This window comes from Scyliorhinus torazame, chromosome 13 (genome assembly GCF_047496885.1).
Source record: "Scyliorhinus torazame isolate Kashiwa2021f chromosome 13, sScyTor2.1, whole genome shotgun sequence".
Classification (NCBI taxonomy): Eukaryota; Metazoa; Chordata; class Chondrichthyes; order Carcharhiniformes; family Scyliorhinidae; genus Scyliorhinus; species Scyliorhinus torazame.
The window spans coordinates 41052458-41065247 of NC_092719.1; the positions used below are offsets into that span (position 1 = coordinate 41052458).

At 42.0% G+C, this 12790-nt stretch overlaps 2 protein-coding genes across 6 annotated transcripts in view; one reads left to right on the forward strand and one right to left on the reverse strand.

The window, feature by feature from the left end:
• LOC140387991 (traB domain-containing protein-like) overlaps positions 1–12790 on the forward strand; it is a 209365-nt gene that overhangs the window by 52885 nt on the left and 143690 nt on the right. The gene's annotated exons all lie outside the window — the stretch shown is intronic.
• trabd (TraB domain containing) overlaps positions 1–12790 on the reverse strand; it is a 41516-nt gene that overhangs the window by 14812 nt on the left and 13914 nt on the right. For 3 of the 5 annotated variants that reach the window (XM_072471420.1, XM_072471422.1, XM_072471421.1), the window contains exons 4-6: positions 5079–5154; positions 3222–3388; positions 355–495 (exon numbers count right to left, since the gene is read on the reverse strand). In XM_072471420.1, the coding sequence (XP_072327521.1) occupies positions 355–495; positions 3222–3388; positions 5079–5154 (384 nt within the window). Of the gene's footprint in view, positions 1–354; positions 496–3221; positions 3389–4651; positions 4673–5078; positions 5155–12790 lie in introns of those variants that run through there. The other 2 variants (XM_072471423.1, XM_072471424.1) reach the window with 2 other exon arrangements.

A 12790-nucleotide genomic window follows, 5' to 3' on the forward strand; every position in this document is an offset into this window, starting at 1 on the left:
ATGAAAGAGTCCATGATAGGAGACTCAGTAAACTTACAGAAGGGGAGCATTCAGCCCATTGAGCCTCTGCCAACTCTTTGAAAGAACTGTCCAACCTAATCTCACAACCCAGTTTCACCCCACAACTCTGTAAACAGCTCTCTTGTTCAATTGTCTTTTGTTTAAAATCCCATATTTTCTTACCCTTCTTCTGTACATTGGTTTTGTCTTTTTCTACATGATTCCTCAGTTTACTATACTTTCTCAACTCTTCCAATCAGCATAAAATGTTGAAATTATTTCTGTATACCATATTGCTACAAACCCCACCTTTGATTAGTATTGAGCATGGAAAGGTCAGCCTAAACAGAGTACCTGTTTTATAGCTTGTTGCAACTTGTCCAGATTGATTTCCCTGGCTTCCTTAAGCAAAGTCTTTTCATCCATCTTGAGCATGGAGACTCTGTACTGACACAGTTCCACAACCACCACATCTGGTTGTACTTCTTGAATGGTCTGAAATGAAATACAAAGTAATAAACACCCTGCTTACAGAAATGTGCTTGCAACAAGGAGGAGAACCAATTGGGTTTCATGAGCTGCTCTATTTGAAATACGTCAACATTGAATGGCTACTGAATTTTAAAAGTGTATAAAGTGCACAGGTACTTTGATTTGAAAGGCAAAATAAAAATTCGTGTATCTATTTGTAATCAGAATTTTACATCACTTCCTGTCAACCACTACAAATCCTCAGGTCCACAAATGTGATGAATTTACCTCATGTGAACCCATTACATGGCAATATCACATCTACCAGCAATGGCACTGTATCACCTTGGTCATCTACCGCTAGTTCGTCAGCTGTATCACAGACTATGCTGGATGTCAACTCGGAGTGCAACTAGTTTCTTGCACTCTGTACCAAGAGAACTGATTATAACTCTCAATTGGTGTTTAGAATAATTTTATTTGCCCTTGACTGATGCCCAGTGTAAAAATCTGCTTTCCAACGTCAAGAAAAGGAAGATTCCCATCTTTGAGCCAATGCTGCAGAATAGGTTCTTGTAGCTGCTACCGTGTTTTAATCTTTCCCAGTGGCCTCACTTCATGCAAGATTTTGAATTTTAAATGTTGGTAGGTTAGTCAAGCGCAATGTGCATCAGTGTTCCCACATCTGCACTCAACCAGCAGGTATTGCTTCAATCCTGTAAAGAGCAGGGAACCAAAATGTTTTCCCCACATTATATTGGGTCAATTGTAATACTTCTATCCAGAAGATTGGAACAAGAGCACTTTTAAAATCTGAAGCTAGTGATATAAAACTCCACCAGCTCTGATCAACCAACTCAGAAGCTCCATTGAATGCTATGGCAGAAAACTTGTGCAGAAGTATTACAAACAGCAGGTTGCTCCTCATCCAAACATGCCAGGAACCATAACTATTTGGGTAACTGAATGATTCAGAGAAATTATTATATACTACTTCTGATGTAACAGAGCTAACTGAATAAGTATTATTTGCACTGTACAGCATGATGAAATGACAATAATGATTAAACAATAAAATAATATGGAAGACATAGTGAGCAATAACGAATTCAGATAAGACTTAATTCTGCTTAATAGGGTCCACAATTACATGAGTCACCAATCAATACAAATCTTCAAACAAATTTCACTCCTACCATCCTTCCTGTCCCAATTGATTCTTGAGCACAACTAACTCCCTTTAAAACTAGTATGAAAAAGTACGTTCCTAACAAGTTACAGCAGTACCATACTACCACACTTCACTGTATAGTCGTCTTAGTCCCAGATGACCATAGGCTGCTTTCCTCTTTCACAATAAACAGTGGCAAGCAGCGCTTCTTGATCATGAGAAGTTCATAGAATCCCTACAGTTCAGAAGGCCATTCGGTCCAGAGTCTGTACCGAACCTCCGAAGCAGCACTCTACCTAGGCCAAGGCCCACTCCTCCACACTATCCCCGTAACCCCTCACATTAATCATGGCCAATCCACCTAACCAGCACATCTTTGGATTGTGTAAGGACCGGAGCACCCGGAGGAAACCCGCAGACACGGGGAAAACGTGCAAACTCCAGAGTCACCCAAGGCCGGAATTGAACCCGGGTCACTGGCGCTGTGAGGCAGCAGTGCTAACCACTGTGCTACTCCCTTTCTTTTTAATTTAGAAGGCATTTGTCCCAAGACTTCACAGGATTAATGAATTATAAATACAAGGCTGGATTCTCCAATTCTGGGGCTATGTCCCCATGCCTGCGTGGGAACGGAAAACTGGCGCAAAATGACAAATTCCCAGTTTTGCTGGGGGCTAGCAGGGAGGCAGCGTAGAGCACCCGGCTCTAGCTGCCGATATGGCCTGGAGAATTGCTGGGACCATGACCGCGCATGGCGACGGCCTGCAGCGGCCGCGCCGTGCTTCACGGCGGAGCCCGCTCGCAGACCCGGGCTACGAAATAGACTCCCCCTTTGGCCGGCTTGTGTGCCCCAGACAGCCCCACCACAGTGCTCCCAGCCCCAAATAATGTCCCCCCCTACCCGTGGATCGGCCCTCCCCCGACTGTGACGGCGCTGGACTGAGTCCGCAGCCGCCACACTGAGTTCCCGACGGATGAGACCACACGTGTCCCGCGCAGTTGGGAACTCGGTTGGTTGGGGGCCGGCCTCAGGAGTCGATATGCGGCACAGCGCACTCAGAGTATGCCGCTTTGGACGGGGTGGAGCATCCCGAAAGTGGCGCGGCCCCCGATTTAGTCGAGAATTTGGATACTCCAGCCGTTTGCCAAAAGCGATTTCAGCGTCGGTGATTGGAGAATCCAGCCCAAGCTTTCTTTGGGTGGAGGGAGAGAGATTTCAGAAAATCATATTTTGCATATCGAGAATCTGAAAAGTATCAGAAGTACATTGAAAAAAAAAAACTTATTGCAATTCCACAAACACTACTGATGTTTGTGGAATCACTGCCCAACAAAAATTGTTTTCAACTTTAACTTATTGAAAAGAAAGGATGATTGCAATCCCTTGCACCCACAACAAAAACATTAGTCTCCAAATTGGTTTATGATGAAGAGGCTGTTTTGCATTAAATTAGAACATCTGCAATGTATGCTGCAATCATTCAAGACTCTATTGCTTCAGTATTTATCTTTTGTTTAAATACTTGGGTAAACTCAAGACAATTGTGTTTCCTAAAACGTTAACATTTTCCATTTTTACCTTTACAACATCTTTTCTGCTACTCTCACTAAAGTGAGCTGTGCCAACTAGGTAGACCTTACAGCCATCTTCAGTGCCAAGTTCAGTGACAGTGTCTGGTAGATTTGGTTTCCCTTGTCTTTTTTGCATCTTCATCTCCCACAAAAGTTTAAAAGCATCTTCATCTGCTGTAAATAAGTGAATATGTTCAGAAATTTGTCCATCGCACTGGCATAGCAAAATTTTAACTTTGAGCTGCATTAAATGTGCAGCGTTCTGCAGCCTCAAACTGCTACTTGTAGGAGATTGCACACGTTTCCTTCAATTCTTTTACGAGGCGAGTGACACATGTTATTATGAGCTGAGTTTGTAAAGCAACATGTAAGCTTCTGAGTAAATAGTGTTTATTTTCATGTTATTTTTAAATGAATCACTAATTGACCTTGAAAGCCACAATCACATTAGAGGGGATTTCAGTCCAAGTTTACTGTGTTTATGGGCAAAGCTGCACAAACCATTTTTTACACAACAGTATGTCAATGGTTAATACAGCAATCCTGATGAGACTTTTTGAATTAAACTTTGAAGTACATGCTTGTAAAGAGGTGATTTGCTTAAGTTACCAATAAAGGGGTCTGCAGTTGTTACACTGAAAATTACACATGTCTAAGTCTAAAAATCAAAGTAAATGATGCGGCCTGGAATTATAAATCCCAAATCTCGTTATCTCATTTACTGAAACAAACAATTACTAAAATTTGCTCATTTAAACTTTGTAAAGGGGAGGGTAGTATAACTCTGCTTTCTGTTTCGGTTTAAAAAATTGGTGTGTGAAAAAGCCAACATGAACTTCATTTTGTTGCAATTATGAACGGTGACAAATGAATCGCAGCTACCCCCAGCTGAGCTCGCTTTGGTCATTTCTTTCGGACTAGAAGTATGGCCTGACTATGTTGAAGGTTATCAAAAAAACACTTTCCAAAGGCAGCAATTTTGCAAATAGAAAACAACCCTCAAATCCTGAAGCACTAATATTCATGAGGTGCATTATCAACACAACAGAAGAGAGTGGACTTCAATACATTTTAATAAGATAACATTTTTATGGTTGTTTAGTAACTCAGTTTACCAAATACTTGAAAAGTGTCAATTAAAATTCTAAGCACGACTTAAGTGTTAAAATATTTAAAAGGGAAGTGATAGTTAGCCAATACTTCCTAGCTAAGATCATTCTTGATGAGCATATGGACCAAACAGAAATTTGATCCTGATTACATCTCATGAGGACCACTTGCTGATGGGTCTTTAGCTAAAGTTGGCCAAGCACTTTCTTGCCAAGCCAGAATGACAGGTCATTCTCGTAAATGAAATAAAAATTTAAAGATCCCCAAATCACTAATAGATTTTTTTCTAAACTTTATTTTAAACTAAAAGCATTAAATCATTTCCACCTTTTCTGGATGGATAAGGCAGGAGTCAGTGCGAGAAAATTTCTTCCATTGAAGTTATTCCTTTCTACACGAGGAACTAGCTAAATTGCTCTTAGAGAGGTGGGACGGACTTGATGGGCTGAATGAGTACAGCAAAGGTGATGGTCATGCTGTGATTCAACACTTCGGAAAAATGGAGATACAAGGGCGAAGGTCCATAGAAATCATCAACTTTGAAAAGAGGAAAGGAGATTAAATAAATGAGGAAATGGCAATTCTAACAGAAGTACAGAAAGAGGCATATTTAAAAAACACACCATGATCTTAGGTCACTGGAATATCCGCATGGGATATGGTACTATTTAAGAGATGACTGTAACACTAAGATGATATCGACATTACCGTAACTTTACTGTATCCTTTAGGAAAGTAAATATGAAAGACGTACACAAGTTTTGCTGAATATCTGACATATTCTGTGGATCATCATCAGATACTGCTGGGGGTGTCAGGCTTGCCTCTGCCTAGGGATAAAAACACAGAGCCAATAGAGTTATTTTAGCTTCTGAAAGCAGTACATGACTTTCACTCTAGTTAAACCCCGCAGATGTTTTGCAGTCAGTGCTAAATTAGAACCAAACAATATTAAATTTTCAGCATTTGTAATTTTTTGTATCAATATTCATGGAAGTACTGGCAGATGACAGAATCTAATTTCAAAGACAGCAATAGTAATTTACTGAATATTTGCAGGTAACTCATCTCAAACAAAATATATTTTCACCACTTATCTTGTTTTGACTGATTACTAGTGAGATTTATACACCATATTAGTGATACCGGATATCAAAAGGTAGACTATAGGGTAAAATAGTGAGATTTGGTTTCCGATTCACGGCTGTATTAAGACAGAAACATTCATTGGCAATCATGTGCACCCAATTCACAACACTCTTAATTTCCAGTTACTGATTTTAATGACAGAGAAGTTAAGAGTGATTTGAACCAGAACATAATTCTTTGAGTGAAATCCCACACCGGAAGAACAGAGCAAAATTGACCCATCAATGTCCTATGCTGCACTGGTTATTTTTTAAACAACAGTATGTTCTGGAACCAACCAGGGAACATGCTATTTTAGACCTGTGAATATAATGAGACAGGATTAACGAATGATCTCACAGTAAAGCATCCGCTCGGGAAGAGTGATCATAACATGATTGAATTTCACATCAAGCCTGATTGTTAGAAATTTAGGACTAAAACGGTTGTCATAAGCTTAAATAAAGGCAATTACAAGGATATGAAGGCAGTTGGTTGAAATGAAATGGAAAAATAGGTTAAAAGGTAAGATGGCAGAGAAGTAACTGCAGACATTTAATGAAATATTTCATAACTCTCAAAGATATATTGCACTGAGAAACAAAGACACTACAAGAAGGATGCACCATCTGTGGCTAGCTAGGAAGTTGAGGATGGCACAAATTGAAAGAAGCAACAAACAATCCTGCAAAGATGACTGGTAGGCCAGAAGATGGGGAACGAATAGGAAATATTTGGGAATCAGCAAAGGGGGGACCTGAAGAACAATAAAGAAGAAACTGGAGCATGAGACAAAACCAGCAAGAAATATAAAAAGAGTGAAAACTTCTACATGTATATAAAAAGGAAGAGAGTGGCTAAAGTGTTGGCCTTAGAGGGTGAGACTGGAGAATTAATAATGGAAAGCAAGGAAACAGCAGAGACTTGGAGCAAGTATTCTGTATCTCTGTTCTCAGCAGATGACACAAAGCATCCCAAGAATAGGAAAAAAAATCAAGAGGCAAAAGGGAGGATTTAAAAACAAATTCCAATTATTAGATAAAAGGTATGAGGAAAACTATGGGACTAAAGGCTGGTAAGTCCCCAGGACTGATTGTCTGCATCCTTGGATCTTGAGAAATATGAAATGAAATGAAAATTGCTTATTGTCACGAGTAGGCTTCAATTAAGTTACTGTGACAAGCCCCTAGTCGCCACATTCCGGTGCCTGTTCGGGGAGGCTGGTACGGGAATTGAACCGTGCTGCTGGCCTGCCTTGGTCTGCTTTAAAAGCCAGCAATTTAGCCCAGTGAGCTAAACCAGGGCTGCAGGGGTGGTGGTTGTAATCTATCAAAATTCCTAGCAAACTGGAAAACAGCAAACATAACTCCAATATTCAAGAAAGGATACAGATAGAAAGCTGTAGTCTAACATCTATCATTGAGAAAATGCTAGAATCCATCATTAATGAGGGAGTAGCAGCACATGGAGAATATCACAAGACTATAAGAGAGTAGCAGAATTAGGCCACTCGGCCCATCGAGTCTGCTCTGCCGTTCAATCATGGCTGATATTTTTCTCATCCCCATTACCCCGATCCCCTTATTAATCAAGAACCATTCTATCTCTGTCTTAAAGACACTCGGTGATTGGGCCTCCACGGCAAAGAGTTCCACAGATTCAGTAGCCTCTGACTGAAGAAATTCCTCGGCCTCGCAGTTTCCTGTAAGTTGCAATAAGATTCCCCCCTCATCCTTTAACTCCAATGATTATAGACCCAAAGTCCTCAACCGTTCCTCTTACAACAAGCTCTTCATTCCAGGGATCATTCTTGGAATGGGTCCAAGGCCAGCATGTCCTTTCTTAGATACAGGGCCCAAAATTGCTCACAATACTCCAGATGGGGTCTGATCAGAGCCTTATACAGCCCTCAGAAATACATCCCTGCTCTTGTATTCTAGCCCTCTCTACATGTTTGGTAACACTGCATTTGCCTTCCTAACTGCCAACCGAACCTGCACATTAACCTCAAAAGAATCTTGAACAAGGACTCCCAAGTCCCTTTGTGCTTCTGATTTCCTAAGCATTTCCCCATTTCGAAAATAGTCTATGCCTCCATTTCTTCTTCCAAAGTGCATAACCTCACACTTTTCCACATTGTATTCCATCTGACACTTCTTTGCCTACTCTCAGCCTGTCCAAGTCCTTCTGTAGCCCCCTTGCTTCCTCAATACTATCTGTTCCTCTACAGATCTTTGTATCATCTGCAAACTTAGCAACAGTGCCTTCAAGTTCTTCTTCCAGATCGTTAATGTATATTTTGAAAAGTTGTGGTCCCAGCACCGACCCCTGAGACACACCACTAGTCAACGGCTGCCATCCTGAAAAAGCCCCCTTTATCCCCACTCTCTGCTTTCTGCCAGTCAGCCAATCTACTATCCATGCCAGGATCTTACTCTTAACTCCATGGCCTCTATTTGTCTCCTATGCGGCACCTTGTCAAAGGCCTTCTGCAAATCTAAATAAACCATGTCCACTGGTTCTCTTTTGTCTAACTTCCTGGTTACCTCCACAAAGAACTCTAACAGCTTTGTCAGACATGACTTCCCCTTGACGAAGCCGTGCTGACTCTGTCCTATTTTATCATGCAATTCCAAATACTCCGCGATCTCATCTTTAATAATGGACTCTAAAATCTTACAATTTCCAGTCTTCTGCTTCCCTCCCTTCTTAAACTGCGGAGTTACATTAGCCACTTTCTAGTCCTCTGGGACTTTCTCTGCCTCCAGTGATTCCTGAAAGATCACCACCAATGCATGCACAATCTCCTCAGCTATCTCTTTTAGTGCCCTGCAGTGTAGTCCATCCGGTCCTGGTGATTTATCCACCTTCAGACCTTTCAGTTTCCCCAGAACCTTCTCCTTAGTGATGCCCACTACACTGCCCTGTGCCCCCCGATTCTCCTAGAGCACTGGCATCCCACTGGTGTCTTCCACCGTGACAACTGATGCAAAGTTAACTATTCTGTTCCTCTGCCATTTCTTCGTTTCCTATTATTACTTCTCCAGCCTCAATTTCCAGTGGTCCAATGTCTATTTTTGCCTCTCTTATCTTTTATATATTGAAAAAAAAACTCTTCCTATATTCTTTTATATTACTAGCTAGCTTACACTCATATTTAATCTTCTCCTCCCTTATTGCTTTTTTGTTGCCCTCTGTTCGCTTTTAAAGGTTTTCCACTAATCCTCGCCACTTTGTATGTTTTTTCTTTTGCTTTTTATGCATAATACAATCAGACAGGAGAAATCGTGTTTGACACATTTATTAGAGGATTTAACAAATTGGGTGGATAAAAGGGTACATAAAAGGGTACCAGTAGATGTAATGTATTTGGATTTCCTAATGGCATTTGAATAAGCATCACATAAAAGCCTAACGCACAGGAATTCCTGGATTTAGGGGTAATAGATTAGCTTACTACCAAGGTGACACACAGGCTAAATGGATAATTTTCAGGTTTGCAAATTGTAACTGGTGGTATGCCACAAGGAGCAGTGCTGAGGCCCCAACTATTTATGATCTATATTAGTGACTTGGATGAAGGGAAGACTCAACTGTTTCTCAATTTGCTGATGATACAAAATGCATAGGAAAGCAAGTTGAGGAGGATACAAGGAGTCTGCAAACGGATATTAGAGCTGTGAGTGGACAATTAATTGGCAGAAGGGTTATAATGTGGGGAAATGTTGTCCACTTCAACAGTAAGAATTGAAAAGAATAATATTTTTAAAATAGAGAGAGACTGCAAAATACCGTGGTACAAAGTGATCTGTATGCCCTCGTACAGGAATCACAAAATGTTAGCGGCAGGCACAGCAAATAATTAGGAAAGCAAATAAATGCTGGCCTGTATTGAAAAGGGGTAGAGTATAAACGTAGGGAAGTTTTTCTACAACTATGCAGGGCATTGGTCACGCCACACCGAGAATACTGCATACAGTTTTGGCTACCTTACTTAAGACTGGATATAATTGTATTGGAAACAGTTCAGCAGTTTCACTAGGCTGATTCCGGAGGTACAGTCATGGAATTATTGCAGCACAGAAGGCAGACATTCAGCCCATCTTGTACGTGCTGGTCCTTAGGAGTAATTTACATACTGTCACTCCCCTACCCTTTCCCGCAGTCCTACATTTTAAAAGTTTTTGTTACAATGATCCAATTCCCTTTTGAAAACTTCTAAAACCCTTCCATTCAATCACGCACTCAGGCAGTGCATTCCTGATGAGGGGGCTGTCTTATGAGGAAAGGTTGAACAGGTTGGGCCTGTACTCATTGGAGGTAGAGTGATCTTATTGAAACATTTGGACGGTGCTTGACAGGGTAGGTGCTGAGAGGATGATTCCCCATGTGGGGTAATCTAGAATTAGGCAGCAGTTTAGAAATAGGTTTTAAGATAGAGATGAGGGGGAATTTCCTCTGAGGGTTGTTAGTCTTTGGAATTCTCTTCCACAGGGAGCAACGAAGAAAGAAAGGTACAGCACAGGAACAGGCCCTTCGGCCCTCCAAGCCTGCGCCGACCACGCTGCCCGTCTAAACTAAAATCTTCTACACTTCCGGAGTCCGCATCCCGCTATTCCCATCCTATTCATGTATTTGTCAAGATGTCTCTTAAACGTCACTATCATCCCTGCTTCCACCACCTCCTCCAGCAGCGAGTTCCAGGCACCCACTACCCTATGTAAAAAAACTTGCCTCGTACATCTCCTCTAAACTTTGCCCCTCGCACCTTAAACCTATGCCCCCTAGTAATTGACCCCTCTACCCTGGGAAAAAGCCTCTGACTGTCTAGGCCCCTCATAATTTTGTAGACCTCTATCAGGTCGCCCCTCAACCTCCTTCGTTCCAGTGAGAACAAATCAAGTTTATTCAACCTCTCCTCATAGCTAATGCCCTCCACACCAGGCAACATCCTGGTAAATCTCTTCCGCACCCTCTCTAAAGCCTCCACATCCTTCTGGTAGTGTGGCGACCAGAATTGAACACTACACTCCAAGTGTGGCCTAACTAAGGTTCTATACAGCTGCAACATGACTTGCCAATTTTTATACTCAATGCCCCGGCCAATGAAGGCAAGCATGCCGTATGCCTTCTTGACTATCTTCTCCACCTAATTTGCCCCTTTCAGTGACCTGTGAACCTGTACACCAAGATCATTCTGACTGTCAATACTCTTGAGGGTTCTACCATTCACTGTATATTCCCTACCTGTATTAGACCTCCCAAAATGCACGACCTCACATTTGTCTGGATTAAACTCCATCTGCCATCTCGCCGCCCAAGTCTCCAAACGATCTAAATCCTGCTGTATCCTCTGGCAGTCCTCATCGCTATCCGCAATTCCACCAACCTTTGTGTTGTCCGCAAACTTACTAATCAGGCCAGTTACATTGTCCTCCAAATCATTTATATATACTACGAACAGCAAAGATCCCAGCACTGTGAAACACACTATTCACAGCCCTCCAATCAGAATAGCATCCTTCCATTGCTGTTACTCTGCTTCTATGAGCTAGCCAGTTCTGTATCCATCTTGCCAGCTCAACTCTGATCCCATGTGACTTCACCTTTTGTATCAGTCTGCCATGAGGGACCTTGTCAAAGGCATTACTGAAGTCCATATAGACAACATTCACTGCCCTACTTGCATCAATCATCTTTGTGACCTCCTCGAAAAACTCTATCAAGTTAGTGAGACACGACCTCCCTTTAACAAAACTGTGCTGCCTCTCGTGAAAACGACCACTTGCTTCCAAATGGAAGTAGATCCTGTCTTGAAGAATTCGCTCCAGTAATTTCCCTTCCACTGACATAAGGCTCACCAGCCTGTAGTTCCCTGGATTATCCTTGCTACCCTTCTTAAACAAAGGAACAACATTGGCTATTATCCAGTCCTTCAGGGCATCACCTGAAGACAGTGAGGATCTAAAGATTTCTGTCAAGGCCTCAACAATTTCCTCTCTTGCCTCCTTCAGTATTCTGGGGTAGATCCCATCAGGCCCTGGGTACTTATCCACCGTAATATTTTTCAAGACGCCCAACACCTCGTCTTTTTGGATCTCAATGTGACCCAGGCTATCTACACCCCCTTCTCCAGACTCAACATCCACCAATTCCTTCGCTTTGGTGAATACTGATGCAAAGTATTCATTTAGTACTTCGCCCATTTCCTCTGGCTCCCCAATCCTTCAGTGGGCCAACCCTTTCCCTGGCTACGTGTAAAATGCCTTGGGACTTTCCTTAACTCTATTCGCCAATTACTTTTCGTAACCCCCTTTAGCCCTCCTGACTCCTTGCTTAAGTTCCTTCCTAATTTCCTTATATTCCACACAGGCTTTGTCTGTTCCCAGCCTTCTCGTCCTGACAAATGCCTCCTTTTTTTTTTTGAAGAGGCCTACAATATCTCTCGTTATCCAAGGTTCCTGAAATTTGCCATATTTATCCTTCTTCCTCACAGGAACATGCCTGTCCTGAATTCCTTTCAACTGACATTTGAAAGCCTCCCACGTGTCAGATGTTGATTTACCCTCAAACATCTGCCAGCAGCAGTTGAGGCTGGGTCGTTGGGATAGATTTAAAGCCGAGTTAGACAGATTTTTGAGTACCCAATTAATTTTCCAATTAAGGGCCAATTTAGCATGGCCAATCCACCTATCCTGCACATCTTTGGGTTGTGGGGGCGAAACTTAACGCAAACAGGGGGAGAATGTGCAAACTCCACACGGACCCAGAGCCGGGATCAAACCTGGGACCTCCGTGCGATGCGGCAGCAGTGCTAACCACTGCGCCACCGTGCTGCCTGTGGCAAGTGAAGTTGAGGTCAGTCAGATCAGCCATGATCTCACTGAATAGCAGAGGTAACTTGAGGGGCTGAATGATCTATTACTCGTTCTTCTATTTCTTATTATCTTGTGATCAATTTTCTTCTCCCTCACTTAGGGCTAATGTAATACCTTCAAAGCTACTTGCTTTGCTGAGACCAGCTAACAAAGACTGAGGATAGATGTCCTAGCCACTATGGTTCAGTTACTCACTGGCAAACTCCACAGCCATTTGGGGCCTCACAAAATAAAATATAACACTTTACATCCACCTCTTCATCATTAGTTTTTCCATTGTAAGCAAGGCTGTATTGCATTTTGTCTCTCCTGTACCAATTTTGCAGTGAACCTAATTCTCGTTATTAGAAAAAAATGGTGTTTAACTTAATAGAAAGCATGACAGTAAAGTACAAGACCCTAGCCAGGCATCAAATGTATCTTAAGGATGCATACAAGAGTGCAAAACTTTGCATTATGG